Genomic DNA, 21076 nt, shown 5'->3' on the forward strand with positions numbered 1-21076 from the left:
GATAGGTTCCATTGCTGCGAGTTCTTAGGTATCATCTTTATTGTCAACTGCAAATGCAGCTTAGAACACATTTTAATTTAATTTTGAAGTTTGTGTGAGTGATGAATTGAAAAGTGCAACACCTATCGATGCAGTCATCTGCATAAGTCTTATTTGTAAACAATGTGACTCCATGAGTTCTGGCAATTGATTTCAGTGATATGTGACGCCGTTGGCTTGTCTCACTGTTTGGAAGACGTTTCAGCACTGTTTGCATTGGATGTCTTGCATTGATTGCACACTAAGTGTACATATGTGCACACATGAAGCGTGCACACAAAGTTCTTCGTGTTTATGGATTACCAGGTTACCGGCAGTAGGAAAGTTGATGGTGACATCTTGTGACGATTTGTCCAACAATGCATTCAAAATTTTCTTTTTGTCACGTCAGTGTTATTCTCGAAGGGAATTATCATAAAAGCATAGTATGTTAACGATTATGTTGCTATCAACGCTTTACACCAGCAGTTAAGTAGAATTTGAAAGTTGTAGTGTTAGTTTTGCATGCTCCTTGATTAGACACTGCATCGCCAGATGTCACTACCAGTGTTCCTGCCATACACATCTCTCTTTACCCAGTAAACTGCAAATGTTAAGAAGTTTGTGCATATGCTAAAACTCTCCAATGCCAGTATCGTACTGTGTAGTGAACTTCTGTACAATGAAGCATCATGATGGTGTAGCAATGCACACATTTCTCATCAAACTAGCACCAATCTAGGAGATGAAACAGGACACACATGGTATGGTAGACAGTGGCCAGCATGGATCCCCAGTCTTTGGGCTCACGTGATCATGGCTGTTTACAAGCATGCTTCTTATGTCATGGGGCATGAAGTGCTCTTCGAAATCAAAACCTTGACTGGTCGTAACATATGACTGTACAACTAAAGAATTGTTACATGCTGGAGCAAACAAGTTTTTTTACCATAATTACTGGCTCAATAGCTACTGATTAAATGGAAAAAAAACTGAGCCAGAATATTTTTGTATCAGTACTCATTTAACAAAGTGTTTTGGCATTTCGAGGAGAATGACAGTACACATTTGCACTTACTTTCCTGATAACATACTTCCTTAAATTAATTTTTTTATAACGCCTTGTGTTTTGTGAATAGAATCAACCCAATTAATTTTTTCCCAGGTCGAGAATGGTGCAACTGGTCCCCTGAGGTGCGAATACCAGGCAACGAGCTCCACTGGAAGTTCACCAGTGACAGCTCAGTGAATGGCTGGGGCTGGCGTTTCACTGTACACCCAGTGGTGTCCCCTGGTGGCACGGGAGGTGACAGCCTCTCAGACCGGGCCTTCCTCTCCCGCCCTTCAGTTGAACTGGTCGTCTGCCTGCTTGATCTGCGCAGCTGCGCTGATCGTGCCATCGCCTCTCGACTGGCAGCTGCACTTGCAGCCTGTGCTCAGCTCAGCTACCTTGGCAAGTTCACACTGAACACTGCAGTGGGAGAAAAACTGGCACAAGTCTATCATCAGAGACATCTTATGAACTATGGTATCTGTGAGAAGTAACAGTTTCTCACAGGCGAAAGGTGTCTTGGCTCATTAAATAGTTCAAAGGCATTGCAGAACACTGCGCTGCAGCGTGAAGCTAAGAACACTACTTGAAAAACTAAGACGCAGGACATGCATAAAGCATAGACTAGCAGCCGACCTTATTTGAGTGGTTGTTTCGGAATGCTCTGGGAATTCTTAGACTAAGGGGAAACTGTTCTTGATAAGCATACAGTACTTTCACCTGTTCAAGATAATACGCATACTTCCACCTTAGGCAAAGTAATCAATTATAGCATTTTCCCTCCAAATCATTTAATGTTTGCTCCTTAAGCCCATATTTGTTTTAAAAGATTCATCTATTGTACATGTGTCCTCATTGTTTAGGTTAAGCTTGACTACAACTGAAGGCCTACAGTTTATTTTGTTTGAATGTTTACTTGTTTCATTTGGAGAAGTATAGAAAGACATTTATTTTTATTTCATTTATTCTTTCAGTGGGTGCATTCTAGTTTGTGTTCAGCTTTGCTTTCCTCATTTTTAACTCTGCTTGTGTGTTTTTACAGCCCCCTCACAAAGGATGTGGATTCTCCACCAGCTCAGGCAGCTCATGACGGCAGGAGTGGGAAGGTCGCTGAATGTGTCTCAACTTCTTGTGCAAACGCCAAGCAATCCAGACCTGTCTCCTGAACAGCTCCCTGCATTGAACCCAAGTGTATGTGTTGCCCCTGCTCATATAGCTTTTTTAGCTTAGTGCATGGCGTGCATTAGCAGGTAGACGTGTAAGACAGGGCAGAAGCATGGAGAGGGAAATGTTTGAGTTCTCTAGCACATGCAGTTTATAGATAGTACATATAGCTTTTACAAGCCAGCTATTGTGGAATCTGCATTGACATATTTGTGGAAATAGGGCCCTTGTAGCATTAGAATTTTATATATAATGGGCCCTCTGGTACAGCTAAGAAATCTCACCAGCTGTGCTGTGCTGTGCTAACCCGCCATGGTTGCTTAGTGGCTATGGTGTTAGGCTGCTATAAGCACAAGGCCGCAGGATCGAATCCCAGCCACAGCGGGCGCATTTTAATGAGGGAAAAATACGAATACACCCGTGTATTTAGATTCAGGTACACGTTAAAGAACCCCAGGTGGTCCAAATTTCCGGAGTCTCCCATTACGGCGTGCTTCATAAGCAGATTGTGGTTTCAGCACGTAAAACCCCACATTTTTTTTGTGCTGTGCTATGTGTCGCTGCCTGCAAAATGGCTTGCACATCTGACCGATGTGTCTTCATGCTACCTGGTATCAGGCTGTTCTACAATTATGAACATCAAGGACTTCTGCTGAACCTCGTAAGAGTACTGCTGCAATAATCATTGGCACATTCATTACGGCTTTGTGTAAAGTTGGTAAAGTTCACACACCAACGAAAAGCTATGTCTGTAATGTACTGTAGTTGTATTTAAGTGAATTATAAGAAGTAGTTATTTAAAACAATATATGAAGAAGCAATATGCTCAGTTATCATGGCGTAGGTTCATTTGTATTGCACACGGCTTCACAAATTTTTCTTGGAGGTACATTTTTCTTATGTAATCCTTTGTCACATCGCAGGGTTCCAGTGACACAGCTCTTGTGTGCCTACTCAAGGCCCTTCCTGAGACATTGCTTCGCCAGTTTGAGTATGAGGATCCCATTGTTCGTGGTGGGAAACACCTGATGCATAGCAACTTCTTCAAGGTGTGCATTTGTTGGAACTGGGTGAAAGATCACTAACCCCTGTATTCTGGAACATCCCTTCTCTTGACGCTCTGCCTCGACTGGAGAGAGTGGATGGCAGCACCGCCTCTTGACTGAGGCAATTACTGCTCTTTAATGGCATACCATGGTGATTCCAAAGTGAAAGTTATGTAACCTAGTGCTCTGAGTCTCTCTATTCAATTGCACTGGAGTACAGACGTATTCCGAAGCGACTCCTCATCACAAGAGCTACTGATGAGCAATAATGAAGCTTGGTGTCTTCTTCAGTCAAGAGGTGATGCTGTGCTCCACTCAGTGGACTCAAGAGAGCGCTTGGAGTTGAGACCAGTTTGAGAACACGGCGGTTAATACCCCTGTCAAGCGGGCAAGTTAAGTGCACTTACGGAGAGTGCACTCGGTTTTAAGTGCACTTTCACAAATCTAAACGTCGCAAGCGGAGTGTACTCGCAGAAGAGTGCACTCCGGTCGGAGTGCATTCATGGAATGCACTTTGCTGACCGAGTGCGTAGCCTTGCCGCAAGCGGTTTCAATGATACAAAATGTAATGCATAGAAAAAGGACACAGAACATAATTTTAGTCTGTCCCCCCCCCCCCCCCTTTTTTTTTGTGCGAGTGCGCTCTGCTTTATCGTTTAGCACCACATAGCCTAAAGTGTCACTCAAGGTCCTGAAGTGCACTCCCCGTAAGTGCACTTTACTCGCCCACTTGACAGGAGTGTATGACTTGGCTGTGGTGTTGAGTGTCTGAGGCCATTGAAAAGAGGGCTTTGTTAAGTTTTGATTTTTGTAAATGTTCAACATTTCTATAAGGTCAGAAATAAGGCACAAATATAACCAGCAGTGATATTTAACATGAACCCTTCTGTTTAAAAAAAATGTTAAAAACCCTCTTGTTGTTCAAATATATGCTTGCATGCCCCCCAGGCACTACTGTTGTCACTTTTTGTTGCTTATGGTGTGTCATTGAGCTGTGATCATAGCCAAGATCATAGTCATTGCTTAATCATCGTACGATCAAGCAATAATTATACTACTTTAGTTGCAGCGTGAACACAGTATGAAATGCAAGCAAGAAATTGTACTTTTTCAAGTGGACATGCCATCTAATAGAGAGAACAAATTTCAAATGAAATTGAACATAACTTCTGTGTTTTATCAGGAAGGAGAATGATAAATCGTCTTATATTGCACATGCTTTTTATGGGAATTATCAACTTATTGCTAAAAATTTTCAAATCAACTCTACAAAGCAGCAACACCACCACTTTTGGGTGCTCCTAAAGGTTCATGTTCCTATATTGAAGGCTTGAGCAGCTTATTAACTTCTTCTAGTGCCAGTATTTCCTGCCTACTAAAAACTGTTTCAGCACATACGTCTGCGAAATGTTTCGACTGCCCGTGTCGTTGTCAACGGTAAATTCAATGAGTTCTTTTTTCTAAAAATTAGATAGAACTAGACAAGTAGCATTTTATTTCGTCTTATAATACAGTACAAGGATGTATTTTGCAACGAGTAGTTGAGTACTAGCGACAGAATTTAACTGAGGGGTGCTTTCATTATCGGGCAAGGGCTTGAATGTCCCCGGGGAGTCTCTAATCATGTCCTGCATTTATCTTAATTTCTCTATTAGTAAGGCTCTGTTCGCGGTAATATTGATGCCTTAGTGATTCTTGAGCACTAATCTATCACTTTAGCTTGACTTAGTATTTGCCTTTAGTGTCCCTTTAAGCTGCTATTGTTGTGTGCCATTGTACACACAGCAGCTGATCAGTGAAGAAAGGCAGGCCATCACTTTTAACTAGCAGCATGGGTACTGTTTCGTTCTAGGTCCTGGCAGCACTGGCCTGTGACCTTGGACTTGATTCCCTCCCTTGCTCTGGTGACAGTCACCGCTGGGCATGGTTTCGACGTTACTGTGCTGCATCCCGAGTTGCAAAGGCTCTTGTGCACCGCACTTCTCTACCAACTTCCTTCTGCCTTGAGGTGCGCCAGCGCATTCAGGAGCTAGCACATGACCCATCTGATACAGCATTTGTGAATGACCGAGAAACAGATGATGAAGCAGCCATGTTCAGAGACCATGAAGAACACACTGTCTTTAGGTGTGTACTGCAAGCTTTTCTTGATGTGCAATTTTTGCTTGACTTTCGGGTCCAGGCTTCACAGCAGTACTTTGAACAATACCATGAGTTGCTGGTGCAGAACTCTGCACGAGAAATAGAGAATTTATCTAGAAACATTTATTAGCTGTTGGTTTAGTGAAATGCAAAGTGGTGTCCTTTGGGGTCGCTGTCATTTCAAAGCTGAGCTAACTGCAGTAAGCTGATGCCTTTGCAGTAAATGGTTGGTTAAAGTTGTGAAGCAAGTGCAGCTGTTTGCTGGTGCTGGTACCTGTGAGGAGAGTGGGCCATGGAAAACACTAAGCTAAAAGCTCTGAAATATCTGCCACAGTCATGCCTGGCTGTTGATCCATACTAATCTCCAGTAGCCGACAGGTTTGTTCATGCCGTGAAGCATCTTTCCAGTGCCAGATATGCACCATTATCTTATTTTCAGGCAGGAGCATGATGAGCAGCTGATCCACTGGGTTAACAGGCGTCCAGAAGACTGGACTCTTTCCTGGGGTTGGAGCGGCACCATTCTAGGCTGGGGCCACAATCACAGGGGCCAGCTAGGTGGTGTAGAAGGTGCCAAGGTCAAATTGCCTATGCCCTGTGAAGCACTGAGTGCTCTGCGGCCTGTTCAAGTTGTCGGAGGCGAACAGACCCTCTTTGCTGTCACTGCTGATGGCAAAGTGTATGCTACAGGCTATGGTGCAGGTGGAAGGCTGGGTATTGGCGGCACTGACTCTGTATCATGCCCAACACTCCTGGAGAGCCTGCAGCATGTGTTCATCAAGAAAGTGGTGGTGAACTCTGGAGGAAAGCACTGCCTTGCTCTGTCAGCTGAAGGGGAGGTTTACTCCTGGGGAGAGGGCGATGATGGTAAGCTTGGCCATGGCAACAAAAGTTCATGTGAGCGACCCAGAGTGATCGAAAGCTTGAGAGGCAAGGAGGTAGTGGATGTTGCCTGTGGAGGTGCTCACAGTGCGTGCATCACTGCCAGTGGTGAACTCTACACATGGGGCAAAGGCCGCTATGGACGACTCGGGCATGGAGACAGTGATGATCAGCTCAGACCAAAGAAGGTATGTTACTTTTCTAATTGAAGAAGTACCCTATGTACGGCAGACTTGTGTTAATTCGACTCCGATTAATTCGATGCCGACCAAATGTCCTGGCCAGTGCCCATGCATCTCTATGAGCTAAAGTTTTTGTTATTTAGATCCTAAAGTTGGCCTCCACCTTGACCCGTTAGCATGCTCACACCTTACCCTGATAGTGACCCCAGTAGCAACCCCTTTAGGGGCAGCATGTCTTGGCGGAGCTTATTAGGGGACAGTGAATGCATTGAACATGTCATTTCCCATGAAAACACTTATTCTCAGCCATAGGAAGATTTTCAAGCAATAATTGTAGCTCACAGTGTGTGATTATGCTATTCACTCGATTTTAACGCACACCATGTCATCTCCCGTGAAAACACTTATTCTTGGCCATAGGAAGATTTTCAAGCAATAATTGTAGCTCACAGTGTGAATTCACTATTCACTCAATTTTAACGCACGCCTCGTTTTACCAAGAGAATTGGGCCAAGAATTGCCAGCGCATTGCAATCAATCAGATACAAAACCTAAGCTGTATTTGCGGTGTGCCTGTGCTTGGCTGCAAAGCACGGCTGTATTGCAGCTGTATTGAAGACCAGTTGTTGTTGTGCTACATGTATTAGATCTTTGCCCATTTTTAATACGATAGCATTAAGGAGCCCGTGTCGCAGAAAATCTGGCGTCAGCGTCCCACGTCCGGCGTCAACTTTTCGAACCATGCATACCCAGGCCTTCCATGTGGAAAAATACATGGAAAAATCGTAAACTACAACTTACACAAAACCTACAGGCATGATAGCTCTCGGATTGTAATTTGAATATACAAGAAAGCATAATTCTCTTACACGAAAACTCAAACAAACCCCATTTCCAGTGTTTTTACAATGCATAGACCGGAGACTGCACCTGCCACTTGCGCACAGCGGCATGCAATTATCTCGGAGTCCACGGAGTGGCACGCCGGCTTCCTTGAAACACCTTCAGATGGCGCTTGCCTCCGCCGCATCGCGGCCCATACAAGAGGCCGTGATTCTACAAGAAAGCCTGCCTTCGTGCTTAGCATTCGCCGCAAGTTTCCCGGTTACATATGCACATACGCTGCAGTTGCCGGGAAGCGTGAGAAGCAGTAGGGATCTTTTAATGCTATTGTGTTCCACTCTTAAAGGCAAAGCTTAAGCATCCTCCAAGTTTTTCTTGCTAAAAAATTGTGTATGCATTACATTTCTAGTTTATTTAGGATCTTTAAAGGGGCCGTGCAATACCTTTTGAACATATTAAGAAAACATTGCCGATCAGCATGCAACATGCTGCTGTGGACATGTGAGCCAAATATTATTGCACCGCATGCAGCAGGAAATTTACGATCTTGTGCCTAAAACAGCGATAAATTGCTTGCTCTCGCTTCTGCAGTGTTGTTATGCAGCATCATTGCAAGCAGCTGGATGCCCCAACAGCTATTGGCTGATTCTGTGATTGCAAGAACGTTCTCAGTAATGCATAATTGCTAATTCTGAGTTAAATGAAACGTATATATGTCTGTGATCTGAAAAATACTTAAAAATAATTTTATATTTGCCCTGCTGGTCTGCACACAACATTTGTGCATAGCTGTGTAGCCATTTCACTGCTGAGACACAACTTTAGAGTGGGGCTTTTCCCCTTGGCTTCCCCCCTATGTAGCTTCCAGCACGGTAGTGGAGATGACACAAGGGAGGAACCACGTATTGGTGCAATAACATCACTAATATTTGAAGTATTTCAAAATTTTTTTCGCCATGAGATTCGTGAGACGGCGCCCTTTAACAATTAGGTCATTCTTTGATTAACTAAAAATGTTTCAGGGCCCATTTAATGTCATTTCTGTGTTAGTTTTCTACTTTGTACACACAGAAAGCAGGCGCACGTTTGATTCAAGGGTGACTTAGAATAGGGCAAATACTTCCAAATGAATCAGGAGTGCATTTTGGTATTTGTTCTGCGTCTTGTTTAATTCGGCCCACCAGATAGTTAGGTCAATTTCATCTGTCCTGCGAGGGTCAAATGAACGGAAGTTGTCTGTATTTTCTTTTTAGGCTATCATGGTTTACAGAAACCTTTGAGCTTAAACTACTGGCTCATGCTCATCATTTTGTGCCTTCAGTTCAGTGTTGTGGGAAGTGAGGGCAGAGGTGCATCTAAGCCTTTATTTGTGTTCCGACTGCATTTCTTGGCTGTGGTTGTGATTGCAGGTGGAAGCTCTCTCTGGGTGGCGAGTTCGCTGTGTGGCCTGTGGCAGTGGTGACGCTCAGACACTCTGTGTGACAGATGATGACTGTGTGTGGTCCTGGGGAGACGGGGACTATGGCAAACTGGGCCGAGGTGGCTCTGATGGCTGCAAAGTACCGCTTCGTGTGGACCTCTTACAAGGCATGGGTGTGATACGAGTCGAGTGCGGTTCCCAGTTTTCAGTGGCTCTGACAAGTTCAGGCTGTGTATACACTTGGGGAAAAGGAGACTACCATCGTCTCGGACATGGCACCGATGACCATGTTCGCCGGCCTAAGAGGGTGGCTGCCCTGCAAGGCAAGAAGGTCATTTGCATTGCTGTTGGTTCACTACACTGCGTTGCGTGCACTGACACAGGAGAAGTCTACACATGGGGTGACAACGACGAGGGTCAGCTAGGTGATGGCACTGTCAACGCCATCCACAAGCCTCGCCTGGTTGCTGCTTTGCAGGGAAAAAAGATCAACCGGGTCTCCTGTGGTTCTGCACACACTGTGGCCTGGTCTACATGCAACCCAAGCACAGCAGGTGCTTGCGGAAGAATGCCACCTGCTGTACCATTGGAGTACGACCTTCTTCAGGACATCCCTATACCAACACTGCGCAACCGTTACGCATTGCTCTACCATTTTTCTGAGCTATTCTGCCCGTCACTTTCTATGTTTGACCTTTCGGGATCAAATGAAATACAGCAGGAAGGACTCAATCAGCTCAGAGGCCTGCTGGTGCTCTCTGGAAAAGAAGGTGCCTTTCGAAAGGTGGTTCAAGCCACTATGGTCAGAGATCGGCAACATGGTCCTGTCGTAGAGCTGAATAGAATTCAGGTCAAGCGCTCAAGGTCCAAGAATGGATTAGCTGGACTCCATGGAACAAAGTCCGTCTTTGGGCAGATGGTGTCAAAGATGTCGTTACTGACTCAAGAAAACCTTTTGCTGCCTCATCGTGTGTGGAAAGTTAAATTTGTTGGTGAAAGTGTGGATGACTGTGGAGGAGGCTATAGTGAGTCAATTGCCGAGATGTGTGATGAGCTTCAGAATGGCTCCCTCCCTCTGCTGATCTTGACTCCAAATGGCCGTGATGAGGCAGGAACCAACCGTGACTGCTTCTTGCTTAACCCAGCAGCAACATTGCCGATACATCTTAGCATGTTCCGTTTCCTAGGTATGCTGTGGCTCTAGTCTCCCCTCACATTTTTCTGCATTTCATTTTTAATGTTTGAGTGGGCTTGGTAATGATGTGCCACTTTTTCAGGAATACTCATGGGCATTGCGATCCGTACTGGGAGCCCATTGAGCTTGAACTTGGCTGAACCTGTATGGAAGCAGTTGGTTGGCCTTCCTCTGACACCTGCTGACCTTAATGAAGTGGATCGAGACTATGTGCCAGGTTAGAACAAGTCTTTATTACTTTGTCAGCGTTACGATTGTCTGATTCTCTATACTGCCATAACGCTTATTTGCTCACGCAGGTCTCATGTGCATCCGAGACATGGAGCCGGAGGCTTTCCAGAAATTGGACATGCCCTTTGCAACACATAGTGCAACTGGCCAGGAAGTTCGGCTCAGTGCCAAATACCAGAGAGCAACTGTGGAAAACCGTGCTGAATATGTGCGGCTTGCCCTCAACTATAGGCAAGTGCTGTTTTGCTCCATATGATTGATGTTTATTTTCTCCACTATGCTGTTAAAGCACATTTAACTTTTCATTTACTATGGGCATGCGATCTGCAGACTGTTGTGATGAGAACGTCACCTTAGTGTCCTATGAAATAGCTCCTGGAAACAATTTAATACAGTTTAACCTTAATATAACAAACTTTGATATAATGATATTTTATATATAATGGAGTATTTAACATTTTATAGCTTTTTAACTGTAGAACACCATGTATTCTAAACCTCCCAATATAATTAAACTTTACTGCCACCACGAAGGAATACCGAGACAATAAATGGAAGCTTCCGCAGACGCAGATGGTAAAATGGTTGACTTACATGCGGCTGCTTGCAAACACATCTCTGCAATCACAAGCTGCGCCACCGAGAGCGACCGCCGGAGCAGAGCAGCATCATGTCCCATATAAAGTCAAAGTGCGATAAGATCGTATTATGATCTGCATGCTGTGTCCTTTAGGTGCAAGTGAAACCATGTGAAGGTGAGGTGAGAAGAATGGAGGCTTGATGAGCACCATCTTCCTGCATGAGCAGGGGGAAAGGGGAGCGAGCTCACAGTAACACGATGAAGTGCGCACGAGGCCAAGGGGCAGAGGGGCAGGTTTGCGCTAGTCTTTTCTTCTAACATAACTGTGACTGTGCATGGCTGTCAGTGTGCAGGCAGCACACCCTGTTTTAGAATTAATCTGCCGTGTGTGCAAAGACTGGGCAAGCTGAGATGGTGTGGCATCGTGGGCTGTCGTTCTGCACATTCAGTGCTGGAGGTTGCATAATGTCGAGCTTTGAAGATGCGTTAAAGCGAGAGGCAGATGAAGCATTCACTCCCTACGCTGCCAGCACTTTTCACAATAGCGATGTCCCATTGCGGGTGGAACTATCAGCTGGAGAGGTGGAGTGGACGCGAAATCTTGGCTGGTTTCGCTTTGTACCGCCTATATGCATACATGTATATCATTGACACCACTGACACCATTGAAACCACATCTTCCGTCACCGACTCTCAAATTCAACAAAATTAGTTGTTTTTTCTCATTCAAGTTCGCTTTTTTCATTGCCCGATAATTTGGATAATCTTGCGGCCCCTTCCATGTAAGAAAGATACATCGGCGGCTGTACTTATTTGCATAAAAGATTGAATTTTATTACAATGAAGCAAATTGCCAGTTTTGCTAACTTTGTTATATTGAGGTTTAACTGTACTCGCAATAAATTGTCAGAGTAGCATGAGTTGATAGCCTTATTGGTTCAACACATTATTGAAGAAGCAGCACAGCAGCATGCATTTTGCATTCTTGGGTGCACTGTGTGTCCCAAGCTGCTGTTTCAATATATCTGAGAACTTTGCATCTACTTGCTCTGCTGAAAAAGAAAAGCCCTTCTTAAGTCACATTGAGAATGACATGACTGAAATTTGATTGAATTAGTGCAGTGTTTTGCTTGTGAAAACAGTTGAGTGATATACAAGGTGCACAGCTTTCCTTCTTTTCTTCTTTATTGTGCGCATGGATAGTTAGCCGCAAGCTCACTGTTCGAGTTGAACATGTTACTGGGCAAGCTGGTTAAAGTCTAGGGGTACATATTAGCGTGACGTGGAAATGAATACTTAGTAGGAGGGAGAAAGGACAAGTGAGCACTAATAGCATGAATGTGACATAGAAATAAAGATTTAGGCGGAGGAAGCACGCAAAAACAGAGTGAGCTCTAAACAGAGTTTAGCGTTCGCACTGTTGTTTCCTACTCCCTCCTTCTAAGTTTTTATTTCCATGTTGTGCTAATATGTACCCCCTAAGGTCACTATTCCTGTAGGACAGAGTTTCTCCAGCTGTAGTTTACCAGCCCAGACGGCACCCCCAAGGGAGCTCAAGGGGGATAAGAGGGTTGCTCTTGTAGCATGGCTTTGATGAGTATCCTCTGTGAAAAGAGCAAATCTAACAACGCTGTTGCAGTGACCTATCAGGGCAGAATGGCATCCTAGAGGTTTAGTCAAACAAAACCTGGAGAACAAAATGGGCTCTCTGTTGAAGTAGACCTCCTAGTAGCACTGCCTTCAATTTTATGTGCAGTCAGCACTCCCATTCTCAGAATTCAATACAGTGTTTCTTGCATTCAGCATAACCGTTGATAGTAGACTGAATTGAACATAAAGCACCAAATCTGTAATTCTCCCATCTGAAAGTATGGTATAATTTTACTTGTCAGGCACCTGTCCTGCTTCATACAATTTGTATAAAAAGAAGAAAATAATTGGAGCCATTCCACTCTGCGAATGTGGATGACCAGCGAAGCTGTAGCACATAACACAGGGCTAGACAAGGGTACATGTATTTATTTTCATCATTTGGTAATGATAGTGACAATAGCTTTGTGATTACTGTGATTTGAACTGACTGGTTTGGTTACAGCCTTAGGGAGAATTTTGGCTAAACTTAAATCTATACATAACCATGGTTGAGTAGTTGAGTGACTTCAATTGGTGTGGCACTTCAAACCAAACTCTTCTAGCACAAACTGAGTGAACCATTTCTTGTCTGGTTTTTAAAAGTCCACATGGAAGTTTCCAACGACGATCACATGGGTAGTGTCATTACGGCTAACCCATGCGGAGTGCATGGTCATCAATTTCTCAATACCACACTTGGGTGTGCCTGGAGATATATATATATACAGTGGATATCACAATGTTGTCTTTCGTTTGTATGGCACAGACATCCCCACAGACAGTGGCATTGTCCTCTTATACTATCAACAACTGTATACTAGCAACAACTGCTGGGTGATCTTTCAATAAGTTTTCCAGTTGGCAGTACAGTGCTCGTCCTGTTGTGTGTGTGTTTTTGATTGTTGTCTTCATCTTCGTGCTGCTTTAAGTTTTACTCAAGTTGAACATACATTTCATCCTTTGCATATATGGCAACGCCTTCTGCTCGTGAGTCCATGCAGTGTTTACAAACGATTCCAGTATACCCATCGACTTCAAACAATGCATCTTGTTTTATTTATTTCATTTATTATTATTTATTATTATTATTATTAGGGGCGAAGTGCTTGAAGCCTGATTCACCTTTGCTGCAGGTTGGCCTGATATTGCACTATCTCCGGGATTGGCCCAAGCTCACTTTTTCTTGTTGTTGATGCACAAATATGAAAAAAACATGGAAATCTTCATTGATTTATTCCATTTATTATTATTATTATTTATTAATGTTAGAGGCAGGGTACGTGAAGCCTGTTTCACCTCTGCCACGGGTCAGACCAATATTGCAGTATCTCCAGGATCGGCTCACACTCACCTTTTTTTATTGTTCACGCACGAACACGAAAAATGCATGGAACCCTAGCCATATACATTTTCACTGTAAAAGAAAAGTGCACAGAAGGGTGCCCCATAGCCCAGTGGCTATGGTGTTGCACCGCTGGGCTCGAGGTCACAGGTTAAATCCCACCCGTGGTGACCCCATTCTGACGGGGGCTGAATCCAAAACTCTCACTAACCAAACAAAGGGTGCACATTAAAGAATCCCAGGCTGTCTGGTGGTTTAGCACGTAAAACCCCAGAAATCATATTTTTAATGTGAAAGTGAGGAGTAGGTCTGCACCATCTTATAGCTATGGCATGCTCAAGCCAATTTAAATTTAAAGGAGCCCGGAGCCACCCCTTGGGTTTGGTTAAAAAACGCAGTCCGCAGATGGCATACACTGTTTTGATCATTCCAGCCATTTTGCATTTATGTGTACTGCATGGAGCTCACAAGCAGAGCGTGAAGTCACCTTTCAAACATTCTCTTTTCAACAGAAGCCTGCTCCTCGCTCTTTTCTGGACGCTTTATTTTGTAATATAGCAGATTCCCATACACAGCTGCTATTGACCAATAGCTGACATCAATCAAGAAGGGTGTTTGGATCAGTGCGCTTCTTCCTACTGTGACTGTGTATATTTACTGATGTATTTTAATCTGCTTTCAGATTTCAATAATAATTAGTACGTACTTCTGGAACAAGCCGACTAACTTTGGCCACCCTGCTTATCGATGTTGTAGCCGTTAGGTCTCGCTAATTTCGACTAGTTTTGAGCACTCAAATAGCCTCAAACCACGCGAAACTTAAGGTCATACCACATACACGCTTGCCAGCACGTGCTCACTCCTGGCTGCTCCCGGCTGCTCCTGGCTAGATGCCTTGGCAGACTTCGCTTCATAATGAGAGTTCTTTAAAATGCGCAAGTTGGATGTGGCTACTATTCGTTGGTCAAACTGGTACAGGACAAAGCTGCTCCACACCACGTAGCACAGCCAGACAGGAGCACATGAGTGCGAGCGCGCACTCTAGGTCTGGCAGGTACTAAGCAAACACTGCATTTGCATGTAGCTGTGGTCTGCTACGTGGTGTGGATACCACAGCCGCTGCAGGGTTCTGCGACGAGTCCACTGACTGAGTGCACTGCGGCTCGCTGAGGACAACCGCATTTGGCACATTTGGTGCATCGTAGGTGCCAAAATCGGAAATACAGTAGAACCTCGTTGATGCGTTCTGGAAAAAAAATGTGAGAAAAAAACGTACTAACCGGGAAAACGTAGGATCCGAGGTAACTAAAAGAATTAGACTTGACTATTGTTGATATCTACGTAATGCGAAGTGTCGCGCTGATCGTTGCGGCACGAGACATCGACGTGTGTCGTGCTAGTGGGGCACCGACGGCACGAGACCCGTTCTTTTTTTCCCTATTACGTGGTGTTTTAAGAGGGCAACAGGAAACCGAACAGAACTCGAGCTTGTGGGCAACGCCGGATGCTGTCGTAGGGAAACGTAATGCCTACATTGCGCTGCCTGCAGCAGGGAACGGCGGCGCGTTTGAATTATTGCCTACTAAAAGCAGGCAGTATGCTACCAATGGCACTATGCACCACACACTGTAAAACAGATAGTTGAAGGTCTTTATTGCAATAGGTGTGACACCGTTAGATGTGAATGCGGTGTGCGGCGACCGGGGCGGAGATTTGCTGGTACTGGAATAAGAAGCTGTGCGCGCCATCGTTTTCACATCAGATGGGCGGCTATATGCTGTTCTCAATTGCGTGCACCTCGCGCCTTTTCTTGTTCACATGGGATCCAGCGGCCAGAATACGTATACGATCATAGTCTGCAGCAGGGAACGGCACGCGTTTCAGTTATCGCCTATTAAAACTGTTTCAACTGCACCACGTGCTGTGAAACTGATAGGCGAAGATGCTTATCGCAGTAGGATTAGCGGTGGTAGCTGTAAATGCCACATGCGACGACCCCGGAAAGGACTTGCTGGTACCGAACTGAGAAACTGAGTGCGCGCAGGCGTTTCAAGTGAGACTGGCTGACGAGTAGTGCAGTGAAGCTGCTGCGGCGAGCAGCTATGTACAGTTCTCAATCGCACATGCCTCGTGCATTTTCTTGTTTACATGGGATCTGGCGGCCAGAAAACATATCACGCGATTGCAGTTTGGTGACATGCTAAGTGTTAATGCCGGAAAATAGTGTTTCCTGGGAGCGTATGAACCGGTCAAAAATGAGGGTAACTCTGTTGGGTCAATTACTGTGTTCTCGATTGTGAACGTTGGCGCCAGTAAAATGTACGTAATGGGAACGTATCAATGATGTTCTACTGTAGTGGCATCTACGTGCACATCCAAAATCAAATTTGAACTGAATGCCACGGTGATGTTCAGTAGGCAGAGCATTGTGGGCATATCCCGCTCCACCGTAGCATTTGCAGTGCAAATCATTGAAAAAGGAGCAGAAGCACTGCGAATAGCATGTTTGATTGCCAATAACTACGCTTCTGCTGAACACATTGAAGAACTTTTTGTGGCAAAGTATTTCTGAAGTAGTCTAATGTAACTTCAATTGTATTTCTCAACTTCAATAAAAAGTGGGTCAGGGCTCCTTTAAGTGAGTAGGAGTTTTGAAGAAAAGTCATAGCAGTAAAATTTGTAAATGAAAAAGAAAAAAAGTATAGTAAAGGTAAAGTACAGCTGTGCAGCTTCTGGGCTGATCATACACAAAAGGCTTGTAAGCCTGGAAACATATCCTCAGCACAAGAGTTCTAAAGTTGTTGATGTAGGAACTTTGTGCATCTAATATTCGTGACTTGTTTGTTTGCAGGTTGCATGAGTTTGACGAACAAGTGGCAGCTGTGAGAGAGGGCATGTCGAAGGTCATTCCCGTTCCAATGCTTTCTTTATTTACCGGCCAAGAACTGGAAACCATGGTGAGGCATTTAACTTTCATGCATGTGATCGTTGATCCTAACAAATAATATAAAGCTTTATTTAGCCATCTTCTTTTAGAGTAATAGGTCTAAAGGTTGATGCACTGCTTGTATAATTAACCCCTTAAAGATGGTAAAAAGAAAAAGAAAATGAAAAGAAGAGCTTGCCAGGAAGACTGAATATCTTTTTTCTGCCTGCAAACAATTCTTATCATATAAAGCAAGCCCATGTGAATAATTTCTATGAAGAAGATGCTTACTAAAAAAAAATTCTTTTACACTTTTTAACAGAGTGGGCTTCACTCCAAAGATGCGAGTTTATGCTCCTAATTTCACCCTCCAACAGCTCCTTGCACCATCTGATGTTATTTACAACAAGCACAAAATAAACGCACACAATCTGGAGGAAGCACAGAGCCACACAAAAGCTCATATCGTCTTCAGGCCTACATGAAAAAAGAATGTACTAGGCGAGCTGGTCTTGGTGGTTTGTACTTCCTTGCAAGTGTGCACTTGATGAGCTGAGTTCGTGTTCTGTCCTTAAAAGGTTAATTGTGGGATAGGGCAAAGTGCGGAAGTGCCCACCTTGTGCAAGAAAGTTTTGCAGCAACTAACATTGAATGCATATCTAACGTAGCCTTGACTTGGCACCACCCAAGCCAGGACTGTTAAAAATGTGTAGCTATATTCAACTGTGCATGTCCATTTTAGAGTGCATAATAGCGTTGCTTCAATTCCTTCCAAAATTTGTACTATGAGGTTGGGGACTAAAGCAGAAACCCTATGGTGCACATTCCAGCCATTTTAGCAGTAGACATTGCACATCTTGGTGGATGCATTGATGCCAGGTAACACCATACTGAACATAATGCACATAAGAAATTCATCCCAGGTGCTTCGTTGTGGTATTTATGGTAGAGTAATTGCTGCTCATTCTAGTGCTGGCCACGAAGCTGCCTGCTCAAATTCTTGCCTCAGCAGCTGTAATTTGAAAGGGGTGAAGTGAAGCAGCACCCATTTACTAAAATTTTGGTGCAACTAATATTTTTTTTTATGTTAGGTAGGCAAAGTTACTTCTAGTCATCCACTGCAGCATTCTTCTTTGACTGCATTTCAAGTTTGAGTCACAGATTACTGTAATTCAATCATCATCTGAGGAAAATACATCTCCTGTATGTTGCTTAGTTTCCTTCTGGTGAACATGACAGGCATCTACCACTTTGTTACAGGTTTGCGGAAGCCCCGACATTCCAATACAACTACTAAAAGCTGTGGCTACATACAAGGGTGTGGAGCCCGACAGTCTGCTGGTGCAGTGGTTCTGGGATGTCATGGAGGAGTTCACTAATGCAGAGCGGTCTCTATTTCTGCGCTTTGTATGGGGACGTACTAGACTACCTAGAGCCATCGCAGACTTCCGAGGCAGGGACTTTGTGCTCCAGGTCAGCACCTGTCCCACTGAGGGTCTTGGGTCTCTTCAAACTTAAAGGGCTTGTACAACTGATATCTCAAGGCCTTCATTGAAGAGACGTAGAAAGTTCATTGTCATAGCCACCTAATCATGCAACTGGCAAAAATAGCAGATTTCTTTCTGTCTTCAAGTTCTCCCCTGCATGCCTGTGGTGCTCAGTACGTGAAACACTGACAGCTGACAGTGGAATGACATTGTGCAGCTCAATGAGCGAGAAATGTACCCACACCAAATGTTTTGCTTCTTAGATTTGCAAAACTTGGTGGGACATTTCTACTCAGCTACCCAGAATTTAAGAGGCCACATAGGTTTTGTATGGTGGCAACTCTGCACGTCACGAAGTTCACTATTTGTGCATTTTTGCCTCATGATGCCCATCGATGCCACATGATGATCTAGCTATTTGAGCACTAAGGAAAGTGAAATGTTATTGCTGATGATGAAACGTTTTAATATCCAGACAAAAATGTGATACATTTCACTGTAAGCAGGGTGCCTACAGTGCTTTATGACCAACTTGCATGCATATTTTCTTGTTTGGTGGTCCTTTCTTTATTGACCAAAGCCTACATTTTGATTTAACTACCAGTCTCGTTTAACAGTTAAACAACCCGCTCAAACAAAGCCCCTCCCCAAAGGTGTAATATCAGTGCATTTGTTTTATAGCGTTATTCATAGGGAGGCTTTCTGATGCTTTTTCTTGCCATGCAAGCTGTACTTGTTTGCACTGGTTCATGTCATCTTTTCTAAAGCCTTTTGTATGTCATATGTGTAACCACATTAAAAAGAGGTGGGAAAAGACACAACTGTGTGCACTGAAACCTTGGAGGCAACATGTGTCATTTGCGGATTACATCTTAGGTAGCACCATAATATCATGCTGCAGTAAATGTAGAAGTCTTACCAACAAGTGTAGGTAACATACCTGCACTTTGCGTAGCAGAAGTTTGTCAACATGCATCTGAAGTCATGAGTGATGAGCTGGAACAGATAGGTCAGTAGCAATATGTGCCAGGGAGGCCTTAATTTGCTACCACAAATCCCGTCAGTTGCAGTTTTATGCAAGAAGTTTTTAGTTTCTTGCTTTGTTATAGTAGTAGTATTAGCACTTTACCCTGCATTACATAAGCATGATGGTTGTTCTTTTTGCAGGTTCTGGACAAGTACAGTCCTGCAGATCATTTCCTTCCCGAGAGCTACACCTGCTTCTTCCTCTTGAAAATGCCACGTTATTCCTGCCGTGCTGTGCTCCGCGAAAAACTGAAGTATGCAATCCACTTTTGCAAGTCAATCGACACTGATGACTATGCTCGTGTGGCCCTTGGTGCTGAAGATGACGTGGACCTGGCAAGTTGTGGCGCTGCCCAGTTTGTGGATGATATGCCACACTTGGCCATGGAGGAAGGCCTTGCAACGAGCGACAGTGAAGGGGCTGCTGTCGAGTCCCTGGGAGGTGCCTCTGACGAGTGCAGCAGCGAGGTCTGACAGTTATTAGCAATTGCAATCCAGTTGATGTATTTGCAGTGATTTCTCACTTGCAAATGCATGCTGCTGAGTAGCAAGTGAGAAAAGGGAGAGGCTGAAGAAAGTAATTCGAACATTATTTTAAGTACATAATATTGCACCAATAATGCAGTCAGTAGAAACAGCTCTCTTAGTGAAACTGCTGGCTCATTTGTGTTTGAATTTGCACAGAGGCGACATTTTCTGGTGCATTTTGTTTAGTAGCATGTTTAGAATCGGTACTTGCTCACTCCATCCACAGTACATTAGAAACACACATCTGTGGCGAAGGTCAACAAGAAACAAATTTTCACAGCAGGCGGAACAATGGAGCGCCCTGTCATTTGGAAGGCGAAACCACTTTGCATCCCATCACCTTTGTGATGGGCAGTTCAGCATCCCACTGCAGTTAGACACAGCTGTGCGAGAAAAGTTTTTTGAACGGCCATTGCCACAGGTGACTTGTGCTGCCGATTTATTCTGAATAAAATGGGGGAAAGGGGAGGTGGGGGTCAAGTACTGTTTGCAAGCATGCTGTTAGAATGTACCACAAAGTGTCACCTCTGTTAAAATATTGACCACGAATGAGTCAGCAGTTTTACTGGAAGAGCCATTTATACTGGGCTCTCCTATAGCCACAACATACTGTATTTGCTAAGCCATCCCATGCCATGTTCTCTGGAAAGATTGTGGCAAAGCTAAATTTAGCTTCACAGTGATTGATGGTGTTGCACAACAGCAGAGAACGACTGTTTATTATCTCCTGGAAATTGCAAAAAAGTACACGACTGCAATGCTGCCGAGAACGTCTATTGCTATAGATGCCTTTTCCGACTCGTTCATGGAAGTTCAGAACAAGGTGTGACCTGCTTTTCTCTTTTAGCTCTTTCTATACATGTGGCAGTAATGAATCATGCACAGTTACTGCACATCGCCATCTTTTTTTTAAGTTACATTCAGAAGCTCATTTTATAGTGAACATGAATGCTTTAAGCTTTACGTCAGCAATTTCAAGCTGCTACTGTGATGTACATTACATTTCATAGAGTCTCTAAGGTCCGGTGCAAGCAGGCTTTCAGATTTTATTTTGTTGCTGTCCGACACTGATCTCATTTGTGAATACTACATTTTTGTTTATTCCATGGTGATTTCAATGCAGCTGTGTGTGTCATGTGGTGACCAAATGTACGCAGCAGAGCTGTACCAATTCATTGAATGGCTGCAGTATGTCCATCAGTGTTTACGGTTTGACCCAGCAGAAGACTACTGGGCTTTGTCCGATCTGTGTGCTGTGCTTATTGTAGCATGTTTCACACATTGTGTGTCATATACTTTATGTATATGGTTTATGCATAAATAAATTGTTGCTTGACAAGTACTTGCGGAATTTTCAAATAGTAAGTGCAGAAGAAAAAGC

The 21076-nt window shown here is 44.0% G+C and overlaps 1 protein-coding gene across 8 annotated transcripts in view; it reads left to right on the forward strand.

Moving 5' to 3' along the window:
- HERC2 (E3 ubiquitin-protein ligase HERC2) overlaps positions 1-21037 on the forward strand; it is a 180132-nt gene extending 159095 nt beyond the window's left edge. For all 8 annotated transcript variants that reach the window (XM_055073822.2, XM_055073825.2, XM_055073824.2 and 5 more), the window contains 11 exons: positions 1184-1471; positions 2112-2260; positions 3157-3282; positions 5132-5406; positions 5861-6491; positions 8738-9935; positions 10026-10160; positions 10243-10405; positions 16580-16685; positions 17915-18127; positions 19309-21037. In XM_055073822.2, coding sequence (XP_054929797.1) covers positions 1184-1471; positions 2112-2260; positions 3157-3282; positions 5132-5406; positions 5861-6491; positions 8738-9935; positions 10026-10160; positions 10243-10405; positions 16580-16685; positions 17915-18127; positions 19309-19641 — 3617 coding nt within the window. In that variant the 3' untranslated portion in view covers positions 19642-21037. The remainder of the gene's footprint in view (positions 1-1183; positions 1472-2111; positions 2261-3156; positions 3283-5131; positions 5407-5860; positions 6492-8737; positions 9936-10025; positions 10161-10242; positions 10406-16579; positions 16686-17914; positions 18128-19308) is intronic.
- Positions 21038-21076: the final 39 nt, after the last annotated feature.

This window comes from Dermacentor andersoni, chromosome 4 (genome assembly GCF_023375885.2).
Source record: "Dermacentor andersoni chromosome 4, qqDerAnde1_hic_scaffold, whole genome shotgun sequence".
NCBI classification, from domain to species: Eukaryota; Metazoa; Arthropoda; class Arachnida; order Ixodida; family Ixodidae; genus Dermacentor; species Dermacentor andersoni.